Source organism: Molothrus ater, chromosome 8 (genome assembly GCF_012460135.2).
Source record: "Molothrus ater isolate BHLD 08-10-18 breed brown headed cowbird chromosome 8, BPBGC_Mater_1.1, whole genome shotgun sequence".
NCBI classification, from domain to species: Eukaryota; Metazoa; Chordata; class Aves; order Passeriformes; family Icteridae; genus Molothrus; species Molothrus ater.
In genome coordinates, this window is record NC_050485.2 from 2,022,875 (window position 1) to 2,047,915 (window position 25,041).

Genomic DNA, 25,041 nt, shown 5'->3' on the forward strand with positions numbered 1-25,041 from the left:
ACACTTCTCCAGCACTCCTGTTTTCCTTCAGGAGAATTTTGTTTATAAACAGAAAAATGTTGTTATAAACAGAGGGAGTTCTCCTAATGTTGAAAGTTTGCCTCACACAAAGATTTTTTTTTCCTTGAAAGACCTCCCCCACATGCTTGTGTTCTTATCACACAGCATCTATTTGATGTTAAACTCTAACACATTGGGAATGTTTTCAAAAACTTGGGGTGCTTATTTTGCCTCATCTCAAATTATTTTAAATTACAAAGCCACATAACACATGCATGACTGTAAGGGTTTTTGGATGCAGTTATTTGTATCTGGTAATAGAAAAATGTAAATGCTTTTCTTCCTTTTCACATGGGTTTTACATTGTCATTAATTTTTGTGCTTAGTGCTTGGAAATCTCCTTGAGCTTCCTCCTACCCTCCCAATATGGTTCAATACACTGACAGGCCTACAAATATCTTCTTCTTTTGATAAATTCCAACTCTCAGTGGGCAAGATCAAGGTAAGGCTTCCTCTTACATGCAAAATAAGTCAAATTCATACATGAGGTTTTTTTCCTATGGTCTCAAGGCATCTTGACCTTGTTTTCAAAAAGCAGTGAGGAAGAGAACAGACCCCAAAGAATTAATCCACACCAGTGCATTGAGGCTCTTACTCAATGCTTGAAAAGAGAAAAGGTATCTTTATTTCCATTTTAACAACAGTCAAAATACAGCTGTGTAAAGGCAACTGCTTTACCCAAGGTCACAGGAAAACGCAGGTCCTGAGCTCAGGCCCTCTTTCTTCATGAGATGGTGTGATCCACAATTAACATAACCTGGGGAAATATTCCGTTGCTTTTTTACCCACCAAATCCAATCCTGTGCAGACATAAAATTGCTTACTTTGGCAGAGCCAAAACCAAGCTCAAGTGCATCTTTTATGATTTTTTTCCAGTGGCAAAGAGAATGCTGAATGCACGAATGGTTCTTTCTCTCTGTTGTTCCCAGACACCCTCCTAAAGTAACACCGCAAGCAAGCAGGAGTGGCCTGTGTTAATAATGTATCTCCTAGTGCACCACAGTAGCACCCAAATGTCTTTATAGCAAAATCAGTGCAACAAAGTATTTGTATAGGAACGATGATACAAACCCAGCCTGATGTAAAAATATACCTGAGAGGAGTTACAGAGGTGTAGCCCTGTACTCTGCTGTTTGCACCAGCCTCTGCTCACAGATTTGGCGCTGCCAAGACTCAAAGCACAATCGCTTATTGCGTCTCTTGGAGCTCGAGCTCTTCAATCCGTGCGACTGCAGGGAAGGAAAGAAAAACCCTCAGCTTCCATTCAGAAGGGAACTTTGCAGCCCTCACAGACGAGTTGGAAAGCCTGAGAGCGCCCAGAACGCTCCAAGGCAAGACAACACAAAGAGCTGCCGGCACTCTTTGTTAGGGCCGTTCCGAGCCGACTTGGGGATGCTGCAATATTTGGGTTAGAGCACCATAGCGAGGCATTGGCACAGGCCACCCTGCCAAAGGGACAGAGGGATGGGTGGCTCTCTCTAACAAAAACCAGGCGCTCCTTGGGCTTTAACCCAATCTGGGATTGCCTTGAAACCTCTCCATCTCCGAACTCCTCCACCCTGGGAAAGGATGGCAAGGCTTTCTGCCTTTATGCTCCCGGCTACCACAAGCCCACTGGGACTGGGGTCAGGGGGGCCCTTTCTCTGCTGGGCGGGGAGGGGGCTCCTGCCCCCACTGCAGCCCTGGGGCCCGGCCGAGGAGGGCGGCAGCCAGGAGAGGGGGGTTGTAGCGGGCCCGGGCTGCAGTGACTCCTCCTAGAGGCGGTATGTGCCGAGCGGGAGGAAACCCCTGCCGCCCCCCTCAGCAGCAGCCGCCATCGCCATTGAAACATACAATACGGGGAGAGCGGCTGAGGCGGAGCGAGGGCGGGGGGAGCCGAAAAGGGAAAGGGGGAGGAAAGGGGAGGGGGGGCAAGGAGAGGAGGAAAAGAGGGGGAGGAAAAAGAGGAAGGGAAGACAAGAAGGAGGAGGCGGCGGCGGCGGGCGCCGGCAGGTGAGGGGAGCGGCGGCGCGGGGGTTCCGGGGGCCGCGGCGAGGCCCTGCTCCTCTCCTTCCCTCTCTCCTCGGCCGCACGACCCACCTCCTCCTCCTCCTCTTCCTCCTCCTCTTCCCGGCGCCGCTGCCGTTCTCCAGGAGGGCCCGGCCATGGCCGAGGCCGTGAGAGGAAAGGGCGTGAGGGGGGCGGGTGAGGGGCGGCCATAAAGGGAGGGGGGGCGCGAGGCGGTAACGGCGGCGCGCGCGGGGCCGGCCCCGGCTAAGCGGTTACGGGGGGGAGGGGGCGGTTCTTCCTCGCTCGCTGCCTCCGCTCGGCCCCCGCAGCGCTTCCCGTTCCGGGGCCGTGCGGCCGCCGCCGCAGCCGCCCCTCGGCGGGCAGCGGGCGAAGCCCCCGCGGCGGCGGCGCTGGCTGAGGGCGATGTGAGGGGGGGGCGTCAGGGGGGAGCGTTTGCGCGGGAAAGCCGGCGGCCACACCCCCACACACACACACACTCCACTGCGCCTCGGGACGCCTGCGCGGCCCGGCTGCTGCCCCCGCCCCTCTCCCGCCGATCAAGAGGCTCTCAGCCAATCACCGCGCTCTCTGCCCAGCCCGGGCTGCCGCAGCGACCAATCAGAGACGGGAGTGGGCGGGGCGGCGGTGTCCGGGCAACGGCGAGGCGTGCGCGGGGCGGGGCGGCCGCGCGGGGCGGGCGGGCCCTGAGGGGGCTTGGGGCGGCTCCGGGGCCGAGCGCGGCGTCCCCGAGCCCGGTGCTCGCAGCGGCTGCAAAGGCTCCCTGTGGGGCCGTACCAGATCCGTCCTCTCAGGGTCCGTCCTCCCGACCCCCGCAGGAGTGGCCCGATGTTGTTTGTGAGTGGGAGCTGCCTCAGCAGGGACCCCCGGGGTTGGGGTGCCCTGGAAGCTTCTTTCGCGGGGAACGCGCTCGGTGTGGGCGGTTCTGGAGACACCGCACCTGCCCCCTTAACAGCACTATGGCCTTAGCAATTCGGTCAGACAACGAGCCCCTGCTTCAGGTCTTCCTCGTTATTTTTCACAAATATTTCCTTTGTAAGTGAATGTGCAGCCTAAGCTGGATCCAAGGTATGTCTGGGTTCCTTGTCAACTCCTAACTGTTCTAACAGATCTCTGCTGGAGATGAGCGGAGTGCAGCTGTGTGGGTAGCCCTGAATGCCCTTTATTTTAGCCTTTGGCTGCTGAGTTCGAGTTCTCTCGGTGTTTGGAAGTCACAGAATGACAGAATCACAGAATAACGAGGTTGGAAGAGCCCTCTAAGATCATCAAGTCCAACCCATGCCCTAACACCTCACCTAGACTCTAGCACCAAGTGCCAGGTCTAGGCTTTTTTTAAGCACACCCAGAGATGGTGATTCTACCACCTCCCTGGGAAGAGCATTCCAGTACTTTATTATTATTTGGTGAAAAATTTCTTCCTAATATCCAACCTGTACCTTCCCTGAGGTAGCTGGAGACTGTGTCCTCTGGTTCTGTCAGTGCTGCCTGCTAGGAGAGACCGACCCCACCTGTCTGCAACCTCCCTTCAGGAAGGTGTAGAGAGCAATAAGGGCACCTCTGAGCCTCCTCCAGGCTAAATAGCCCCAGCTCCCTCAGTGGTTCCTCACAGGGTTTGTGTTCCAAGCCCCTCACCAGCCTTGTTGCCCTCCTCTGGATGTGCTCAAACTTCTCAGCATCCTTCCCAAGTCAAGGTGCTCCGAGGGCTGGAGCCTTTCTGCTCCAGGGACAGGTTGGGAGAGCTGGGCATGTTCAGCCTGGCCCTGGAAAAGCTCTGGGCAGACCTTGCTGCAGCCCTGCAGTACCTGGATGGGGTGTATGAGAAAGAGGGAGAGGGACTTTTTACACAGGCACATAGTGACAGGGCATGGGGGAATGGTTTACATCTAAAAAAGGAGAGATTTGTGTCAGATGTTATGAAGGATTCCCTTAGTTTTTCCCTGTGAAGGTGGTGAGGTCCTGGCACAGAGAAGCTGTGGCTGCCCCTGGATCCCTGGAAGTGTCCCAGTCCAGGCTGGATGGGCCTTGGAGCAGTCTGGTCCAGTGGAAGGTGGATTCTTAAGTATTTTTCCAGGAGGCAGAAGGAAAATGTCACTGGTTTCCTTGGGCTCTGAAGAAGGCAAAACTCAACAGAGGAAAGCCCTGCTTGCAGTCATGTTGTGGAGAGCTCTGTGAGATGTTGTAGCTCCTCAATCCCCCATTAGCAGCACAGGGATGTTGGAGTCATGGCAGAGTGGGGTGTGCTGTGACCAATTAAGGGACAGGGAAAATAATTGCTTCCAATTGCCCAAGCCTGATGTCATGGCAGGCAGATATAGACACAGCCCTTGTAGCTCAGTGAGGATGGACTTAGCACGAGTGGCACAGGTTTATTTTTAAATGGAGGCTGTGCTTCATGAGGAGAAACACAGAGATGATGAATCAGCTGGCAGAGAGGGAACAAGTGTGGGTAGACTTTTCAACTGATAAGCCCTTGAGGCTTGGCTGTGTCCTCAGCAGGGAACAATTAGGACAGCAGTGCTCAACTTGTAGTTCTTTACCTGTTGGTTGCAGTTCAGGTGAGTGTGGCAGGGCTGAGCTCATGTGCCTCTTCCTGCAAGAAAACCAGATCCCTGTCTCTGGGATTTCTTTGTCCAGGTCCACAGGAGTTTTCTCTGCATGTTTCTTTGTCCAGATCCTGTTGTGACTATGCCAGAGCTTGGCCTTCTACCAAAAAATGCCTCCTGTAGGAGTCAAAACAAGACAAGAGCACACTGCTGTGTTTGTTGCTCCTCAGTGCACCCTGCTCCATGTAAGTTGCAAAGCAGAGACAGTGTTAGCAGAGTTCTGAAACATCTTGTATTTAGGCTCTCACAAAATTCTGCAAACATAACCTGCAGTGCATTTGGAAAATATTCTGGGATTCCAAGTGTTGGCTTGGCAGCAGGGGAGTAAATAAAGGCAGAGGGCTTCCTGTGAGAGAGAAGGGGAAAATAAAGGAGTAGGCAGGGGTGGAAAGTTCAGTGATAGCAACAGAAGGATGAGCCAAAAGTGAGTAATTAAACATAAATTTATGTAATGCAGCAGCATGGCCCAGAGCAGTGTAGTTAATTGTATACAAATATGTTTTGATTTTCTGCCATGGAGATCAAGTGTAACAATGGTATTACCTGTGGATCTAATCCCTTTTTCCACTGATTTTCACTCAGCTGGGATTTGATGCTATAGGAAGGAATATATGAGAGGTTAGCTAAATATAATTTTGATACAGGTAGTGTACTCTTTCAGCATGGCTCTCTGTAGGGGTTTCAGTGCTGGCCTGGTGGTGCAGCTGTCCTGCCAGCATTGCAGGAAGCTGTTTGTACCCTACTGCATACATTTATTAAGTTCCACCTCAAAAAGAGTTATTGTTGCTCTAAAGAGGAGGCTGTCCCAGAAATGGGCTCCTCTGATGGCTAGAAGCCTAATTCCCAGCCTAGGTCTATTATTTGGATGTCAGTTGTCACAAACTGAAAAGGACATATTTTAAGAGCTGTTATTATTATGAAATTGAAAGTTTGTAAAGGGTTTGTCACAAATTACAAGTTTCATTAAGGAAGGAAGATCACCAGGTCCAGCCTCCAGCCCCGAGGCAGATCCAGTGCTGCTGGATTTCTGACCTACATTCTCAAATCGTTCTGAAGTTTTTCTGCTGGGCAGATTTTGCTGCCTCCCTGTGTGACCAAGCCCAGTGCTGCTCTCCGTCCTCTGCTGTACAGCTTCTGTAAGGGTCACTGCTCTAGGGAACCCTGGCTCTCTCCACCTTCACAGCGTCTCTAAAGACCAGGATCATGCCTCCCTACTTCTTTTCACCTTCCCTTGGAGCTCTGTGGTTCCAGGCTGGCAGTTGGCAGGGAATTCAGAGTGGGATGATGAGCAATGCCAATTTTGACGTGTCTGTGTCTGATAGGTTTACTGGTTTAATCTTTCCCAACTTTTCTCATCATGCCCACATGATACATTGCTCACAGAAAGAAAAAAAATTGTCTGGCTGATACACAAGGACATGCCAAGGTTTTACAGCTCTCTGCTGATTTTATACCTTTGATAAATGAAAAAAATAATTTAAAATTTAGCAGTATCACCTAGATTCATTTGAATGCTTTTCAAAGTCTCCCTTGTTGTGTTTCTTTGTTTCACTGAGGTGAATGGATGCTGGCAGTGAGGTAACTGTGCTTTCCTTGGCAGAAATACCATCTCTAGCAGACCTGCTCTGTGTTTGCTTCTGAGAAGTAACCAGGCTCATAATTATACCTCCAGGGCAGCTATCAAAATGGAGTTAAACCCATGTTTTGTAAATAGAGTTAAACCTTTCCAAACTGTTATTGTCTGAGAGTGAGAACTGGAGGTGTAATTGTGACCACATGCAAGCTTTGGAGTGAAGTGGCAGATTCCAGGGTTTGTTGTCTGTTTATCCCTAATCTTGTGGTTGCCAGAAAAATAAGGAGAAAACAAGGTTTGTTTTCTTTGCTCCTGGTATTGCTACACTGATAGTGCAGTTCAAAAGCAAAGTCATAGCAAACATTCCAATTATCCTGTGTGGTGTTGTGAGGTCCCAGGATGAGGTGAGAGATGAGAATCTGACTCCATGTTCTCAGAAGGCTGATTTATTATTATATGATATGATATGATATGATATTATAGAATGCTATACTAAAACTAAACTAAAGAGAAAGGATACAGATGGAAGGCTTCACAAGAATGATAATGAAAGCTTGTGACTGACTCAGAGTCTGACACAGGTGGCTGTGATTTGTCACTAAGTAAAAACAATTCACATGGACCCAATCAAGCATTCACCTGTTGGTAAACAATGTCCAAGCCCCATTCCAAAGCAGCAAACACAGGAGCAGCAATCAGATAATTATTGTTTTCATTCCTCTCTGAGGCTTCTCAGCTTCCCAGGACAAAATCCTGGGCAAAGAGGATTTCTCAGAAAATATCATGGTGCCAATCCTGCTTTTAATGAACAATGCCTGCACTTTAACAGGTGTTGAGGACGAGTTTGGATTTTTTCTTCTGCAGCAGCAATGCATGAAGATCACAGAATAATGAGGTTGGAAGAGACCTCTAAGATCATCGAGTCCAGCCTATGCCCTAACAGCTCACCTAGACTATAGCACCAAGTGCCAGGTCCAGTCTTTTTTTAAACACACTCAGAGGTGGTGATTCTACCACCTCCCTGGGAAGAGCATTCCAGTACTTTATTATTATTTGGTGAAAAATTTCTTCCTAATATCCAACCTGTACCTTCCTGAGGTAGCTGGAGACTGTGTCCTCTGGTTCTGTCAGAGACCGACCCCACCTGTCTGCAACCTCCCTTCAGGAAGGTGTAGAGAGCAATAAGGGCACCTCTGAGCCTCCTCTTCTCCAGGCTGAACAGCCCCAGCTCCTTCAAATGTTCCTCACAGGGCTTGTGCTCCCAGCCCCTCACCAGCCTTGTGTTTGAGCATCTCAATGTCCTTCCCAAACTGAGTGGCCAGAACTGGACACAGCACTGGAGATGTGGCCTCACCAGTGCTGAGTACAGGGGAGGAACGATCTCCCTGCTCCTGCTGGCCACACCAACCTGTTCTTTCTCACCGACCCTCTTGGTTTTCTCTTGCAGCCCTCAGATTTGCAGCAAGGCACTGAGAACCACCAGCAAATTGAGAAGCACGAGGCTGCAAGATGTCGGGGCGGAGCGGGAAGAAGAAAATGTCCAAACTGTCGCGCTCGAGCAGGGCCGGGGTGATCTTCCCCGTGGGCAGGATGATGCGCTACCTGAAGAAAGGCACCTACAAGTACCGCATCGGGGTGGGGGCACCCGTCTACATGGCTGCTGTCATAGAGTACCTGGCAGGTAAAGCAAGGCCTGCTCCTGGCAGTGCTCCTCACACACAGGAGCCAGGCGTAGCCATGGCATGGGCTGTGAGCATGTGGAGCACTCCTGGGAATCAGGATCTGCTGAAAACGCTAAGGAGGTGTTTTCCTGAGGGTGGAAATTCTCTCCTTTAGAGGCACCATGCTTGGTCAACAGCTGGAGTGTTATTTTGTATCGTTTTGCAGAGTGAAGAGTCACTTGTGTGTAGTTTTTTGTAGCTGTCATAGAGCACCTGGCAGGTAAAGCCAGACCTGCTCCTGGCAGTGCTCCTCACACACAGGAGCCAGAGTTGGCCATGGCATGGGGTGTGAGCATGTGGAGCACTCCTGGGAATCAGGATCTGCTGAAAACACTAAGGAGGTTCATTTGTTCTCTGAGAGAGAGAGGCTGAGGGTGGAAATTCTCTCCTTTAGAGGCACCATGCTTGGTCAACAGCTGGAGTGTTATTTTGTTTTGTTTTTGTTATTTTTGTCACTTGTGTGTAGTTTTTGTAGCTGTCATAGTGTACCTGGCAGGTAGAGCAAGGCCTGCTTCTGGCAGTGCTCCTCACACACAGGAGCCACCCACAGGATGGAGTGTGAGCATGTGGAGCACTCCTGGGAATCAGGATCTGCTGAAAATGCTAAGGAGGTGTTTTCCTGAGGGTGGAAATTCTCTCCTTTAGAGGCACCATGCTTGGTCAACAGCTGGAGTGTTATTTTGTATTGTTTTGCAGAGTGAAGAGTCACTTGTGTGTAGTTTTTTGTAGCTGTCATAGAGCACCTGGCAGGTAAAGCAAGAACCTGCTCCTGGCAGTGCTCCTCACACACAGGAGTCACCCATGGGATGGAGTGTGAGCATGTGGAGCACTCCTGGGAATCAGGATCTGCTGAAAACACTAAGGAGGTTCATTTGTTCTCTGAGAGAGAGAGGCTGAGGGTGGAAATTCTCTCCTTTAGAGGCACCATGCTTGGTCAATAGCTGGAGTGTTATTTTTGTTTTGTTTTTGTTATTTTTGTCACTTGTTTGTAGTTTTTGTAGCTGTCATAGAGTACCTGGCAGGTAAAGCAAGACCTGCTTCTGGCAGTGCTCCTCACACACAGGAGCCACCCACAGGATGGAGTGTGAGCATGTGGAGCACTCCTGGGAATCAGGATCTGCTGAAAATGCTAAGGAGGTTCTTTTTCCTGAGGGTGGAAATTCTCTCCTTTAGAGGCACCATGCTTGGTCATTAGCTGGAGTGTTATTTTGTATTGTTTTGTAGAGTGAGGAGTCAGTCCTGTGTAGTTTTTGTAGCTGTCATAGAGCACCTGGCAGGTAAAGCCAGAGCCTGCTCCTGGCAGTGCTCCTCACACACAGGAGCCAGGGTTGGCCATGGGATGGGATGTGAGCATGTGGAGCACTCCTGGGAATCAGGATCTGCTGAAAACTAAGGAGGTTCATTTGTTTCCTGGAGAGGATGAGGGTGGAAATTTCTCTTTTAGAGGCACCATGCTTGGTCACTAGCTGGAGTGTTATTTTGTATTGTTTTGCAGAGTGAGGAGACACTTCTGTGTAGTTTTTGTCCCAGAGAAAATTGGTATTAATTAGGGTTTTTTTATACACCTAAATGTGAATAATAGAAAAAAAATAGCAAATCCACCTTGTACTGCTTCTGTGCTTTTTAAGTGAGAAAACTCTTTTGCTGGCTGCATTTCTCTTCGCAGGAGAGTGTCAAAGTGTTATGAAATATAAATGTGGGGAGGGGCTTAATTTGAATTAAAATTTAAATTTAATTTTAAAAACCCTTTTGCTTTGCCTAAGTGTATACAGAAAGTGTTCCAAGGTTTAAATCTTCCCACATGCCCTGAGTTTTCTTTTTCCTGCCTTTCTGAAATTGAACTTTGAGGAAAGGGCAGGTGTCCCATGGTGATACAATATACTGTGATTCTGTACAGAAATATTTCAGAGTGTCTTTTGATCATATCTGTTGAGTTTCTTGTTTAATTATGGAAAATAGCACTTCAGCAAATGGTTAGAATTCACAGCCCAGGATACTCAGGGGTTACAGATCAAGACTGAGGTGCATTAGAGAATCTGTGAGGAGTCACAGCCTGCATGGAATCAGCTCAGTGAGTTGTGTTTCAGCAATGTAGATTATTGCCCAGGTGGCATGAAGAAGCTTGCATGGAGCCTGGTTGTCCATGCAACAGATTTTATGTAAACACTGCTGTCTTTTGCACATGTGAAGCTTGTTCTCACTACCAGACAATAAAACCATTACTTTCTTTCAAAAGTGTGGAGAAAATCTGAGATCTCACTAATAAATTTCACTAATTTCACTTGTAAAATTAAATTTATCATCAAGCTTAATAGTAGATGGCAAAAATCTCCATGTTTGTGGCAGTACATTCCAGATGAGAATCAATTTTATTTGTTTTTCCCCTGAGGCTACTTCTGGAGCTGGAGTGACAAAGTATTGCTTGTGTTGAAGAAATCACAATAACTTTTATAACATAATGTGATGCACTGTGACTCTGCTGACCTTCTGTCTGCAGAGAAATACTTCTTTTTCTTCTCCTACTCCACAGGGAGATATTTCTAGGATAAACATTTGGAGATGCTTGCTCTGAGCTGTGGCAATTTTTACAAGGTGCAGTAATAAATTGTCAGCAGCACATCTGGAATGTGCAACATTTCAGTGCTGCAGACTGACTTGTGGTCAGCACTGTTTGCCTATTACCTGAACTAGAACAAAATTAAATTCTTGGCTCTGCTCCTAGGTTGTAAGTGCAGTTTAATTTCAATCATTAATCTGATATGAGCAGATTATGTGTGGGCCTACAATTTGCTTTAGGGAAAAAAAAAAAGAATGTGTAGTCAACCAGGCAAGAAGGTTGCTAGAGGTGTAGGCTGGGAGCCCACATAAATTGTAAGGGAATGCTATTTTCAGCTGCTTGGTTCAGCAGAGAACTCCTGTATATATTGTGATAGAATGGGGTAATGTTTCTGAGCAAACATCTATTGCTGCTGGATTGTGTTCTTTCCAAACCAAAGTTCCTGTGCTCTGTCCAGGGATTTGTTTGGAAATATTACAAAGGTGGAGAGTTCAGTTTAAAAAAAAAAAAGTGTTGTAGCATCTAATCCTGCTGATCTAGTTATTCCTAATATTACAGGGGTATAAAATCTTTGGTTTTGGGAAGCCTGTAGAAACAAAATAGGTTTTTCCAAGGATGTTGTCAAAGGGGGTATTATATGTCAAACAGCTACATTTTCTTAACATTATCTGATTTTTCTATTACGAATGGCATTCTTTTCTCCTGGATTTGCAGGTGTGAAATGATGGTTCCTCAGGATGAAAGGCTGCATGCAGGGGAACTGCTTCAGGCTAAATCTGGGAGAGTGGCAGTACGGGACTGTCACTTTTTAGCTGTTTCACAGAAGCAGGTTGAACATTTATTTTTTTGTTATGTTAAAACATTCATGAAAACTTCTCCTCTAAACCCCTGAGTGCTTCTCTGTGTTTGAGCAGAGATTTAATGCTTTACAAAAGGGGAAGGGAGATGTGTGCTACCTCAGAGAAATATGCACTCTTTGGCCAGGCTCTAACTTTGATAAAACACAGGTTGCTCATGCTCAGCTGAGACTGCTTTGACTTTTAACAGCTAAAATCTCTGAAGACTTGGTCCTCACTGAACACATTCCAGCCTCTCTCAGTTCCCAAATCATAACATTGTGGGGAGGCAGTGGTTATGGAAGAAAAATATTGATGTTAGGGATAAGTCTGGCTACTGGGGACAGCTGGACTGATGACCAGTAGGCAAATAAATGGTGAGGAGTGTCTAAATATCCTGCCAGGAAGCTGGAGAGCAAGTTGAAAAAATGGGAAATAGGCCAAGGATTGGATGGAGTCAATGAAGAATCTGGGCAGGAATATTGAGCTAGAGTAGATAGGAAAAATGGTGACTGTCCAGGAAAGGTGCTGAGATAGAAATCTTGGTGTGGATTGCCAGGGAAAGGAGCTTGGGATGTGGGGAAGCAAGTCATGGCTGGGAGAGGAGCAAGGTAGATGAGGCTGGAAGGGTCCAACAGAACCAGAACCACCTGGGTGCCTGCATTCCTCCAGGGCTGGCATGGACCAGCAGATCTCTGTGAGTGACCAGTCCTGCTGGCCACTGCTGCTGGCCTGGGTTTGTGCTGCCCCAGAGCACTGAGCCTTGTGGCTGGCATCATCCAGAGGCTGCATAAACATCTGCAGCATCCTTACTCCCAGTTTAGGGAGCTGAGACTGCTCTTTGGCTTTGGTATGTGTTCTGTGTCACAGAGATACCAAACCTCTGGTTTTTTCCTTTGTAAGCAAGGTTGGTCATGGCAGCACCTCACAGCCATTATCACCCCCAAATCTGCACTTTGCCTTATCAATCCCATCATTAAAATGCCAGCAATGGTGGTGGAATCTCAGGAAGAGGTACAATGTAAAGATCTCCTCACTGTTTTAAACCTTTCTTTTTAATATCTCGATGCTGTTTTACATTTTAGGCTTGAAAATCATATTGTAAAACTGCAGCTTAATTCCCATCCAGAAAGCTGTGTTTGCTGAGAATTCCACTGGCTTCAGAGTTAAAATTCTCTGAAAAATTGGCCTGAGTCCCCTGTGATTGATGGGTTTTGCAACAGACTCATGCTCTGAGTGTGCACAGAGCTGACTGCAGGCACAACCACCTAAATCAAACATCAACTGCATATGTCCCACAGGGCATCTTCCCAAAAAGCAGGCAGAGAATACAGAAGCCCCTTGATGAGGCAGCACAAGTCATGTTCAGAGGAACTTGTGGAAGATCTCAATGGAAAGCCATCCTCTCTAAATGAGGGCAGAACACACCACCAGCAAAGGCTTCCTCCTTCACAGGAATCCCCTGGAACACTCTTCTGCCTGTTGTGCTCATCTGCCATGCAGAGACAAATCCAGCAGACATCTTCCCACCAGTAAATGGAGGACAAGGACTCCATCATCAATAGATTTTTGCAGAGTAAAGGTATTACTGGTAGATTTTTATGTGCTAGTGTAACAGGAGCTGACAGGATTTCTCCTGTAGGGGAAGTGGAAAACAAGACAACCTGTATGAAATCTTTCCAATTTGCTATCAGGAATTCTCATAGACCTTTCTTAGAAGTCCACCTTCCTGCAAGCTCAACTGAACAAAAACCTTTGGCATGGCTTGCATGCTTTAGTTCCCAGACATTTCAAATCTGCTGATCCATCAGCTAAAGAAACCTCTTTTTCCCTGTATGTCACAGGGTGACAAGATGTAATCCCATTCAGGTCATAGCTTGGCTGCAGCTTGTCTCTGCTTCTGAAGATGTCTGGATTTGAAGTTAAACTTCTGATGTGGAGGCATCTTTGTGAATTTTGACTCTTGCAGGAAGCAATATTATTTGAGATTTCAATGTAATTCTTAATGCCTGTGCTTAGAACACAAAGTAAAATCAATTTATGGCTGAAAATATCAAGATGCCCAGTTCCAAGAGAGCTTGTTAGAGTATAGGACCTATATTCTATATTCCTATTATATTCTATAATACCTATTTATATAGGTATTATAGGACCTATATTCTCAGACTTGTCTTTTTAGAATTTAGGTAACCTCAGCTGCTAAGAAGTTTCTACTTGAAATGTGAAGCAGTTTCTTTAGGGATCTGTTATTGTTAGCAGGGCATGTGATAACTGAAGCCTCCAGTTTTGATATTGTTTTTTGTAAATACCATTTTATTAGATTATGAGCCCTGGCCTCCACCATTAGAAAAAAATATGTATAGAAACCTTCACTAGAAGGAGGTAAGGCAATAATTTACCATGCAAATGTTTGGCATCCTTAGGTAAGTCATGTACATATTCCACAATCTGCCATGCATCACCTCTGCCTCGGATCCCCTTCTTCCCAGTGTCCTGGCATGGATGGCTGGCATTTGAGTGTTCTGCCTTTTTTGCTCTTAACATTAGGCAGAGGACTAAGAGTGCACCATCAGGATGCTGCTGGCCAAAGGACCCAAACCTGGGGCACTGGGGTGAGCACACAGGTAGCAGGATGTGCCTGTTGTTGGCACACCTGAAAGAGCTTCAGTTCCCACACAGGTAAGTATCTGCTGGTTTTTGGATTTTTTTTTTTTCCCCCTGATGCAATTTTCCTCTGCTGTAAGCACACATCTGCAAATCCCACTGGAGGAGCCTGGGTCTCTTTTCTTGCTCTCTGCTGGTCTGCACAATGGATGGAATCTGTTCCTGCTGTCTGCTGCTGTGTTAGCTCTGCTGGCAGAGGTCTGGGAGAGGGTCTGACACTTCCAGCCCCATGGGGGTGGATATAGCTGGACTATGTGGGATCTCTTTGCAGTTTCCTCCTTTAAAATCCAGGACAGACTAGGAAATGTTAGAGCTGAGAGGTTCCTGCTCTAATTTTTACAATTCACTGTGAATATGCATATAAATTTAAAAAAAAGGCTTTTACATTTTCAACATTCAGTTAAATATGTGTGCTGTGTAGCAGTGAAAACTGGAAGACAAATTTGTACTTTTGTTATTTTGAGTGGAATTGAAAGCTTGTATTTTCCCTATGAGCCAGAGCTAAGCCCCATGATGAAATCATTTGGATTTTAGCCAAACATTATGTACATTTCCACTAGATTTTTCCTGAAAATCCTTCTTTTTATAATAGTTATAGTTTTTTATGTAGTTTGTAAAAAGGAGTAGGATATCATTAAGACATCAATGAGTTATAAACAGGATACTGATTGGCTGTAATTTTCATATTCCTGTTACTGACAAACACAAACCCAGAAGACAGGGACACTGTATGCTTTTAAAATGAAAAAAAGTGTGGATGTGATTTTTAGGAGCAATTGGAGGGGAAAAAATTCCTTTCTCCTTCCTTCTCAGTGTTTCAGTAGGGTTCTTATATGAGAAATAACTTCTGAGTAGAGGCCAAACTATGTAAGCTAATGAATTATACTGATTGCTACAGTCCAAATAAACTTAGGGAGATGTGTCAGTATTTCTGTAATAATTAGGAAAAGCTCAGTGACTTTGGTTCCAGTATAAATGTTACTATTTCTCTAACTGGTAGGTAGAGAAAGTACCTTTGAAGTGACCTCCTGTTCCCAGAGATGTAGAAGGACCCTTCTATCAATACTTCATGCATTGAAGCTCTCACGTTGTCTCTGCTTGCATCTGGATCAAACCTTTCATATCTTGTTCTGAAATGAAGCTTCTCACAGATTTTCAGTGTCCTTTAATGCAGAATTCCAGCAGTGTCTGGCTAGTGTGTTGGCTTTCCAAGTACTTCTTCAAATGCACCTCAGTCTTCATCTTCCCTGGTCCTGAGAATCCTCGCTGTTTGTCAGAGCTGTCTGTTCCAGGTTGGGGGTTTCACTGCATGCCTGACTGTTCTGTTGTCACAGGGCTGCTGATAAATTTTGGACTGCTGATGTACTTTTTAGGGTTTTTTTTTTTGCCTTTTTGAAAGAGAATTAAGAGAAATTATATGAACCAAGCTTAGCATATTTTCTCATTTAGGGAATTAGGAAGGGCAAATGAACTTATCTAAATGTACAGATATATTGAGTGGGGTTTGGTTTCTGCCTTTCTCTAGTGAGAACCCTTTATTAGATAAATCTGGAAACATCCCTGAGAAGGTAAATGGATATTAAGAAGCAGTGTAAAATGTGTATGCAGCATGTACCTAAGCTGCATTTTTGTAACTGGTTTTTATCTTGATGTGTTACAGCTGAAATCCTGGAGTTGGCAGGAAATGCAGCACGGGACAACAAGAAAGGAAGGATTGCCCCCAGACACATCCTCCTGGCAGTTGCAAATGATGAGGAGCTGAATCAGGTGCCTGTTTGCATTTTGGTGCAAGACTTGTGTGCTTGAGTGAAGCTGCTACCAGGGAAGCTTAGAAAGAGCTTAGTCTGAGACAAGAATGAGATTGCAGTTATTGGAGTAGAAGATTGGGCCCTCTTAAATAAAAGCAAACAAAAATTAAGGTTCTGAGATACCTCATCTTAAATCTTACGGGCATAAACTTTGGTTCTTCTTAGCCTATGAGTCCTGTTGAAACAAGCAGTCTTGATGCTTCACTTTTCCCTCAGGGATAGTCAGTACTTAAAGAAAATGTGGAAGATCTTTTCCCAAAAGCTGTAGAAATGTGTGTTTTCTATTATATTGGCTGTGAGGCCCGTGTTGGGTAGGGATCTGGCTCACTCTCTGCTATTGCTGTCTCCCTGTCTGTTTGCCCAAACTGTGGTTTTCAGTATTCTGACTCCTGGGATCACTTGTGGGATCACTTCTGTTAAACTTGTTGAGTGAGGACAGAGATCACAGCATGGGCTGCAGATTGTACTATTCAGGGCTGCTGAAAAGGTTCAGTCAGCATCAGAGTATCTCCTCTGTATGAAGATGGATGATGTCATTCACACTTTGAATACTCCTGCACTTAATATGACTGCTTTAAATAATGAAAATGTGGTGCCCATGAAGTCATGTGGCTCTGTTTCTTGTCAAGTGGAGTAAAAATTCAAAACAGGCCAGAAGAGAAAGTGTGCTAACACTACCAGGCCTTTCCCAGCTCTGTGTTTCTGGTCAGTGACCTGTGAACTGGGATCTAGATCCAGTGTTGTCTCTCAGGAATTAGCCAGACTTTGTCCTCTACATGGTATCCCAGCCCATTCCTGTTGTTTGCCTCTGCAAAGCAGGTCCTTGGAGCTTTTCCTTGCTTTCACTGCATCTGTTTCCCTGCCAAAGAGATCTGCATCCAGTCCTCCTCTGAGCAGGGCTGTGGTGCAGTCCTTTTTTGAAGTAGCTCACAGACACTCTTCTTCTTTTACCCTTATTCACTGCTTGTGAGTCACCAAGGACAGGTTTGCACTAAGAAGGGGTAGGAATGATTGTACAGCAACAGAATTCTCCAGGATGTGCTGTTTGACTTTGCTGTCACCTGCCAAGTTCCTTGTTATTGTGGATTTTCTCCCTTAATTGTTTTTGGTGGTGCAGATTAAGAGGATCTGTAATTTGCTTCCATGCGCTGCTTGTCCTTGCAGTTACTCAAAGGTGTGACTATTGCAAGTGGAGGTGTCCTGCCCAGAATTCAGCCTGAGCTTCTAGCCAAGAAAAGGGGTGCCAAAGGCAAAACTGAGACCATCCTTTCCCCTGCTCCTGAGAAGAAGGGGAGGAAATCCATGGTGAACAAAAAGAGTGGGAAAAAGGCAAAGTCTACCAAGGCCCGGACGTCCAAAAAGGTAAGAACAGGGCAGGTACAGATTCTGTGTCACCCTCTGCAATAATCTCTTAATAATTGTGTAAAATCTCTTACCTCCACACTAACTCTGTGGCCATGAAGCCTTTTAAAATAAAGGAAGCTGTCTTCTAAAACATTTTCTACCAGAGAGATGTCATGCCTTCAGCCTTGCACAGTTACTGGGTTGCTGTTAAAGATTTTTCGCTGTCCAGAGAATTTGACATGGAACTTCAATGTCATTGTGACGAGCTCTTTGTTTCATGTGTTCTTAGCTGTGCTGTTGTTAGTGAGTTTTAAAAGAAGAATAAATCAATCAGAACTTGACCACTGCACTTTCCCATCTTCTATCACTGTCCAAAATGGATTAATTTGGTAAAGCAGTAACCCAGATCTGTGCTCTTGGTTTGTCATTCCAGGGCATGCACCTTAAAACACTGCTGAGCTTTTCATTGGCTAGGGTTAAATGATATCAAGCTTTGACTTAAACTTTTAAACTTTTTTGGATTAAGCATATTTTTCAAAGTTTTAAGACAGTTCCATAGCTGATAATATGTAGAAACAGCCTTTAAAAAGAAAACAGAGTTGCTTAATGGGATGTTTAATTGGATGCCTCTGTGCATTGACCTCAGCTACCACCTTACTTTGAATTGTGCAGAGTTTGGATTATTAGGTGGTGGTAGCTCCTTGACATATCTTAGAGCAAATATTGAGAGGTGTGAGGAGATGCTCCTTTAGCCCTCTAGGACTGGTAGGTTTGCTGCTCCTTGAAAGTAAGCTATAAGAAGGCTTTATCACTTAATAACTGAGACTTAAACATTTGTTTTTCAGACCAGAAAGTTGTTTTTTCTTCAAATTGGAGCATTTGACTGGGTTACTAAGTGACTAAGTTTGATTTAATACGAGGTTCTGCTCTGTTAGCAACAAAAATAAACTAACACATGCCCACCCATATAAATACAACCTTAATTGTCAGTAAATCTACAGATGGGTGTGGGTGCCCTGCTTCTGAATGTGACTACAAAAACATGTAATGCCTCAGATGAACCACTGATTTAGCATTATATAAACAGTGCAGACCCCTGTTGTTACATAACCTTATGGGATTACAAGGCTATGAGTCATGTATTGATCTGAGAAGATAAGATTTGTAGTAAGTTATTAACTCTCTCCATTATTGAATAATGCTAGATGGTGATTGTTTCCTTTGAGAAGTCTTGCTTTTTTTTTTTTTTTCCTCCCATCAAATAGAGCAAACAAAAGGACAATGAAAAAGAAGGAGCTTCAAATTCAACAACTGAAGATGGACCTGGGGATGGTTTCACTATCTTGTCCTCCAAGAGCCTTGTGCCAGGACAAAAGGTAATAAAGAACAAAAACAGATTGGGGCTTAGCATGAAGGGAAGGATGTTTATCTGTTAAACCAAAGCATTTCCAAAATCAGCCTTTTTTCCTTCAAATTATGATGTGAGAACATTTTTTTTTCTAGCAATAACTTCCTCTGGAGCAAGCTTCCAAGTTGTGGACATATCACCAAATAATTTGAGTGGTGTGCAAATTAATTAATTAAAAGCTAAAAGTCAGACTCACACATACTGAACAGAATAAAATAGCTGGTTTCTGAAAGACTGAAATTTTTATACTTCAGCTTTTTGGTATGAAAATGATTTTGCACTGGGATTACTATTTATTTGTTCCTCCCCTCTCATTGCTATTTTTCAGCTTTCTCTGACACAGAGTGACATCAGCCATATTGGCTCCATGAAAGTAGAAGGAATTGTTCACCCTACAACAGCTGAAATAGACCTCAAGGAGGAAATAGGTAAGGCTCTGTACATGCAGAAAAAAATCATCTAGAGCTGGAACAGTAGCTGGTCTACTGGCTGCCTGCTGAGATCCCATCCTGTTTCATCTGAATCTACCCCAGGCCATAAAATATCACTTGCAGCTTCTGAAAATCAGGCTGGGTCTGACTTGGTACAACAGTCTAATCACTGATTTGTCAGCTTTTAATAACAAGCAAAACACAGATAATTTGTTGAAGCACATGAACAGCAAAAGTGTAAATAATTATTGAGGTGTTTATTGGCTTATTTTTACATTTGCATTTGAAATTTGCATTGCAAAATTACATGTCATTAACACTTCTAACTTTCATTGTAGGATGTTACATAATTTAGAAATACTCATGTACAAAGCCTTATACTGCTTGTGCAAAATAAGGAAATACTGCTATTACAAATATGGAAATTTAAGCAGGAGGGAGGTAAAAAGCTATTCAGCCAGTCCCACAGGAGGCACAGAATCTAGTAGCAAGCTTTTGGATCATTGGTTTTCAGTCATCAAGACCTTCCCTGGCATCCCAGCTGTGTTTGTTTCAGTAAGTAATAGGGTTTGGATGTTGGGTTCATTTTGGAGGCTGAAAGCCTAAAACCACTCCACATTATTTTAGCCATGAGTCAGAGTAAATGGCATTCTTACAGATATTTATATTAAAGTAATTTCCAGTAACAGCATACAGGCTCTACAAAACCATGAAAAGTAAACTTCATCCGTGTCTAAGCAGAGTGGTAAACATAAAAATCAGCTGCTGCTGATAGAGGGAGACAGGATAGTGTGTGTACAGTGGTTTTTTAAATAATGTAGGCTTGTTTTTCCACACTGATACTCTGAAGCCAAGGCCTTCTGCTCTGTGTCCTTGCAGGCAAGGCACTGGAAAAGGCTGGAGGCAAAGAGTTCTTGGAAACAGTGAAAGAGCTTCGCAAATCTCAAGGACCTTTGGAAGTTGCTGAAGGTAAGAGGGATTCCCTGCTCTCTTTTGGACATGGCTCATTTTAGATGGTCTTTTCTCTGGACATTCTGACCTGTTCCTGTTGTTATGTGTCTTTGTTGATGTGATGTAAATGTTTCTTCAAAGCTGATGCTGATATAGGCAGCCTACTGAGGGGGGAAAAAAAAGGAAGAATAGGATACTTGTGGGCTGTGCACATTCTGTCTTGAGACTGATCAATTTGTCTTAGGTCATTTCTGCCCATGGGAGTCCAAAATTTAAGGAAATCTTGTGCCATCTTTCCTACCCTGTATGTACTGCAGCCTTAGTGAGAATCAGAAACAGCTCTCAGCCTAACATATAGGCTGAGGAAAAAATAGGCATAGGAAAAATTAGTGATGCTTCATAAATTATTCTCCTTTATGCATATTAGATGAATGTATATAACCCACATAATGACCTTACTTTGAGCAGAAATGAAGATGTGATATGATCTGCAGAACTGGCATGCTTTTTGGAACTGCAGCTGCTTTATTGGAGGAGCTCCCTTCAAGGGTTAACACATTTGTAGCAGGGAATAGTTTGGGATCTCAGATTGTGCTTCTTTTGTGGACAGATTAAACCAATTGAAGGTGTCTGGAAAACAGATGGAGAAAAGTTACAATATGCCTTATTTGGCTTAGTATCTCTATACCAAAAAAAAAAAATTGCTTTAAGTAATTTGGGAAAATTCCTAATTGAGTAGCCTAGTTTTATCATCTGAAATGATAGAGAAATTTTTATACAAGATAATTTGCTTGACTTTCATATAATATCAAATTTATATGCTGTAAAATCAAAGTAAACTACTTTTCTCTGTCAACATCACTACCTAACTAGAAGATAGACTCCTTTTATTCTATTAAGACAAGACTCCTTTTATACTATTAAGACAGCTGGTTAAAATTCAGGTAGCACAGAATTCCTCTATGCTTGCAACAGAATTCCTCTGTGATGGAGAACAAGTGAATATATCCAGGATTTTCATCCTTGGGCTAATTCCATCCTGCACAGCTGATTTCAAAGTGTTTAACCTGAGATTGCCAAAACACCCAGACTTTCAGTAGTGCTGATGGTGACAATTGCAACAAAAGCAAACTGATGCCATGCTGTAAGCTCTGCAGGTCCTGGAGAAATCTTACACTTTCTGAAAAATAAATCTGAGACTCCTAATTGGACATAACTGATGGGGACTTTGAACAAACAACTTTGATTTTCATGTCCTTGTCTGAAATTACCCAGCTGTAGAGTCTACATATTAATCCCCAACTCTCTGGAATTGTAAAGGTGATGATGATGATGCAGGATGTTTGTGCAGAGCACTCAGTGACAGCTCTGTGGGGATTACTGATACTGTGTTTAGGGCAAGGTTTTTGTACTTTGCATAAAACAAACCCAGAGGCCGTGCTGAATGAGAGAGCTAAAACAATTATTGAGTAGCTGTGTGCTAACCAAATGAGCCCTGGGTTCTTTGGTCTCCAAAGAAATAACAATTGATCACAGAAGGAATGCTGAGACAGGTTATTATTGCAAGTGAGCCACTGTGGTGTATTTTAGTCCCAAATGGATTTCTTTGGAGAGGTGAGGTAATTAAGAAGTTACTTTGGGTTGAGAGGTCGTTGCAGAGCTGTTTCTGTTCCAAACTAAATGTTGTATTTTCATTTGTGTTAGCTGCACTCACTCAGTCTAGCGGCCTAGCAGCAAAGTTTGTCATCCACTGTCACATCCCACAGTGGGGCTCGGACAAGTGTGAAGAGCAGCTCGAGGAGACTGTCAAGAACTGCTTAACAGCTGCAGAAGACAAGAAGTTGAAGTCTGTGGCTTTCCCCCCGTTTCCCAGTGGCAGGTAGGACTCCCTGTGTGGGGAGCAGAGGTGGAATTGGCTGTCAGAGCTGCTGCTGTGACAGAGAGGTGCCCTCTGCTCTGTGACCCTGCCTCTGCTGATCCATCTGACCCAGAGCTGCTCCAGAGGAATCCACTGAAGTGCAGTGTTTGCATGAAACTGCCAGAGAGCCTTTGTAAAGAGAAATTAGCCAGTCCACAGGAGAGCTGAGTGGGCTTGCTGTGTTTTATATTGCTAGGCAGTCATTTTCATTCCTCTGCATCACCTCGGGTTTTGTGTCCCTTCATTTTGCTGTGGGGAGCCTTATTAAACCTGCATTTGTACTAATGAGATTATGGCAGCATAATTCTGAAGGCAGGTTACAGTGATGCCACCTGAGCCACATGGATGTGGGGTGTTCATTAAGCCCCCCTGATAATAGATATTGAAAAGACTTGTCACACAAAACCTTTCAGAAGAAAAGAAAATCTGTTTCTCAAATGTAGATCTGCTTTCAAAAGTGTGAACTATTCAACCAAGTGTGAAGCCACACATTTCTTTCTTAATAACTAGCAAGCAGAATGTGCTTGACTAAGAAATCTAAAGTTTTGGTTTTTTTTTCTTTCAAATTTCTTTTAAAATCAATAGTTTGTTGGTCTCTGATGACAAGAGATCTTACTGCTAACTGCAGTAGTTGTTATTTTGTGTTAGAGTTCACGTGCTTATATTTATTTGTAAATATAATAGGAATAGAATAGAATAGAATAGAATAGAATAGAATAGAATAGAATAGAATAGAATAGAATAGAAATAGAAATGTATCTATTGATTTTGGTAGTAGTGCCCAAAGAGTAGAGTACATAGTACAGTCCTCTTGTGTTGGTCTGACAGTGAATAAAATGAAAGTAAAACTGCATTTAATCAGTGAAATCACCACACATCACTGAGTACACAGGAGGTGAAAATGCCATTTTTATACAGATACTCTTCAAAGCAAAATGTATTTTTATGGATCAGGACAAAAGATTAGAGGGGCAGTGCCATTTTTATTCGTTTTTTTAATATACAGAACTTTTTGTTTATGGTTTTCAGTGAAAGCAAAATGTACATTATTACAATATTATACAATATACATTATTATACATGTACATTATTACAATATTATACAATATACATTATTTTAACAGTCTTTGATATAAAAATTAACTATAGCTTTTAATGCCAATAGAAATAGTTTTTAGTCTTCATGTCTTCTAAGAGCATAGAATCAGAATAATCCATTCTTGGACCATTAGTCTTAGTGCAGATCCTTCTGCTGCTTTGTTCCATTTCACTCTGTTGCTCTTACAATTACTCCTCCTAACAGAAACAGAGAGACTTACCAGGTGCTGCTGGTTTACACTTCATTTATCAAAGTACCTGAAAATTTCCTGAAAAAAGGCAGTTTTTCAAATAGGACTTTCTGGTTTTGCTGTCATTTTTTTCTATCCATGTCTGCACCTGAAATGCTGGTTTTGTGGGTAGATAAAGAATTATACTACATCAGTTATGTGAATTTCCATTATTCTCTGTCCCATCTTAGGGACTATTAACAGTAACTGATGTAACGTTGGGATACTTCAGTTGTGCCAGATCTTTTTGATGGTTTTCAATATAAATATGATTGTAGGTTAGAGAATATTACCATCAAGAGTGAATGAATGCATCTCAACCTAAATATGGCTTGGAGTTATAATTTCAGTTATTTTCACAGGAATCCCAAGCAAAGTATTTTAATGACAGAGCAAGGAAGTCAGCTAAGTAGGTGATGTTTTGGGCTTGTTTTTTTTTAGTTCTCAGCTAAAAAAAAATAAATAATCATCCTTGGAAATTTTTAGCCTGCAAGGCAAAAGGGCAAGCTAAAAAAAATTTAAATTATTATAAATAAAAAAATTAAAATAAAAATAAGTACGAATAAAAATTTGTAAATAAAGAAAATTTGGTTATAAGAAGTAGAAGCAGATGAAAACAGAAATTAAGGAAACTTAATTCAGCAGCAGGTGAATATTGCTATCAAATCCTTGGGCTTTGCCAAACTGCAAGTGGCACTATCTTAGCAGCCTGTGGCTGGAAGAGCCCTGGCTGGTTTCTCTCAGCATCCCTGCCCTACACTCACCTGCTCTCTTTTCTTCCCTGACCACACAGAAACTGCTTCCCAAAGCAGACAGCAGCCCAGGTGACCCTCAGAGCCATTTCTACCCACTTTGATGGCAGCAGCTCTTCCTCCTTGAAGAACATTTACTTTCTGCTCTTCGACAGTGAAAGCATTGGCATCTATGTGCAAGAAATGGCCAAGCTAGACACGAAGTAGCAACGGCAGCCAAATGAAACTTTATTTTTCAACAAACTTGAGTAGCATTCAAAGCATTAGAGGTGGGTTTTATTTTTTCAATGTGACGATGAGGGGGAGTGGTAGTAGTGTGACGTGTTGTGACTCGATGGAGAGCTGTGATTAGAGATGAGAGGAGTTTAGTCTGATTTCTTCATGCCATTTTTATCACCTTAAACAATTGAGTTATCATCTGGCTTCAGGAGTTTAGTGTCCTTTGTTACTTTAGTTTAGAGGTTTTTGAAGAGTAACCTCATTTTAGATTTGTAGTGATGATTTCTTCACACACACACACACTTGCCACTTTCAAGAAAGCTCTTAAAAATGTTCTGCTCCTTTTTCCCCTTCCTTGAGGGTAGATGGTAAACTTCTGCCTTCAGCCCACAGAGAGGTGAAAAGGGTTTTAGAAGTGATGCATGAGGAACTTCTGTTTTGCTTTTAAATCACAATAACCTCTGTAATTACTGAGAATATTTCATGGTGATTTTGTTTGTTTTATAAGAAAAAAAGAAAAAGATGTGTCAAGTGTGGTTATTATTATAAACTCTAATTTTGCTCTGGGGATTTCTCACCCTAAAAAGAAAAAACAGGAGAAGAGAAGAAAGAAAAAGCAGCAGCATCTGTAATTCGGTGCTTGCCAAATCACAACCAGCAGCTTTTCTGGCTGAAGTTTGGTGCTATAAGTGATGTAATTAAAGCTGCTGAGGAGATTTTGACACAAAGCTGAATTATATTCTGTTGCATTCCAGGCCTACCATATCCCCTTCCAGGTTTTAGACAGGCATTACCCTGGCAGCACTGTGAGCCATTCTCCCTTCAAGCTGCAGAGCAGATGCCAGATCTGTAAGAATCAGG

At 43.7% G+C, this 25,041-nt stretch overlaps 1 protein-coding gene and 1 long non-coding RNA gene across 4 annotated transcripts; one reads left to right on the forward strand and one right to left on the reverse strand.

The window, feature by feature from the left end:
- Nucleotides 1-662: 662 nt before the first annotated feature.
- Nucleotides 663-2,451, reverse strand: LOC118688313 (uncharacterized). The gene is made up of 3 exons (XR_004980452.2): nucleotides 2,140-2,451; nucleotides 1,154-1,289; nucleotides 663-817 (listed from the first exon to the last, which is right to left on the reverse strand). It is a non-coding gene; the product is annotated as an uncharacterized LOC118688313 (long non-coding RNA).
- Nucleotides 1,939-24,703, forward strand: LOC118688312 (core histone macro-H2A.2). 3 transcript variants are annotated; one of them, XM_036385794.2, is made up of 9 exons: nucleotides 1,939-2,052; nucleotides 7,691-7,924; nucleotides 15,682-15,788; nucleotides 16,994-17,191; nucleotides 18,439-18,549; nucleotides 18,910-19,009; nucleotides 19,892-19,981; nucleotides 21,668-21,842; nucleotides 24,003-24,703. In XM_036385794.2, exons 2-9 carry the CDS (start codon nucleotides 7,753-7,755, stop codon nucleotides 24,166-24,168), a joined length of 1,119 nt encoding a protein of 372 aa, XP_036241687.1. In that variant the 5' UTR covers nucleotides 1,939-2,052; nucleotides 7,691-7,752; the 3' UTR covers nucleotides 24,169-24,703. The 3 variants fall into 3 exon arrangements, with proteins under 3 accessions (XP_036241687.1, XP_036241689.1, XP_036241688.1); XM_036385796.2 differs by lacking the exon at nucleotides 1,939-2,052 and adding an exon at nucleotides 2,924-3,135; XM_036385795.2 differs by lacking the exon at nucleotides 1,939-2,052 and adding an exon at nucleotides 4,746-4,855.
- The last annotated feature ends 338 nt before the right edge of the window (nucleotides 24,704-25,041 follow it).

What these genes read in the sequence shown, in the direction of transcription:
- LOC118688312 (XM_036385794.2), top strand. Translation starts at nt 7,753, where the DNA reads ATGTCGGGGCGGAGCGGGAAGAAGAAAATGTCCAAACTGTCGCGCTCG. An exon ending in ATGATGAGGAGCTGAATCAG is followed by an intron (nt 15,789 to 16,993) that starts GTGCCTGTTTGC and finishes TTGTCCTTGCAG; the next exon opens with TTACTCAAAGGTGTGACTAT. An exon ending in AGGCCCGGACGTCCAAAAAG is followed by an intron (nt 17,192 to 18,438) that starts GTAAGAACAGGG and finishes CCCATCAAATAG; the next exon opens with AGCAAACAAAAGGACAATGA.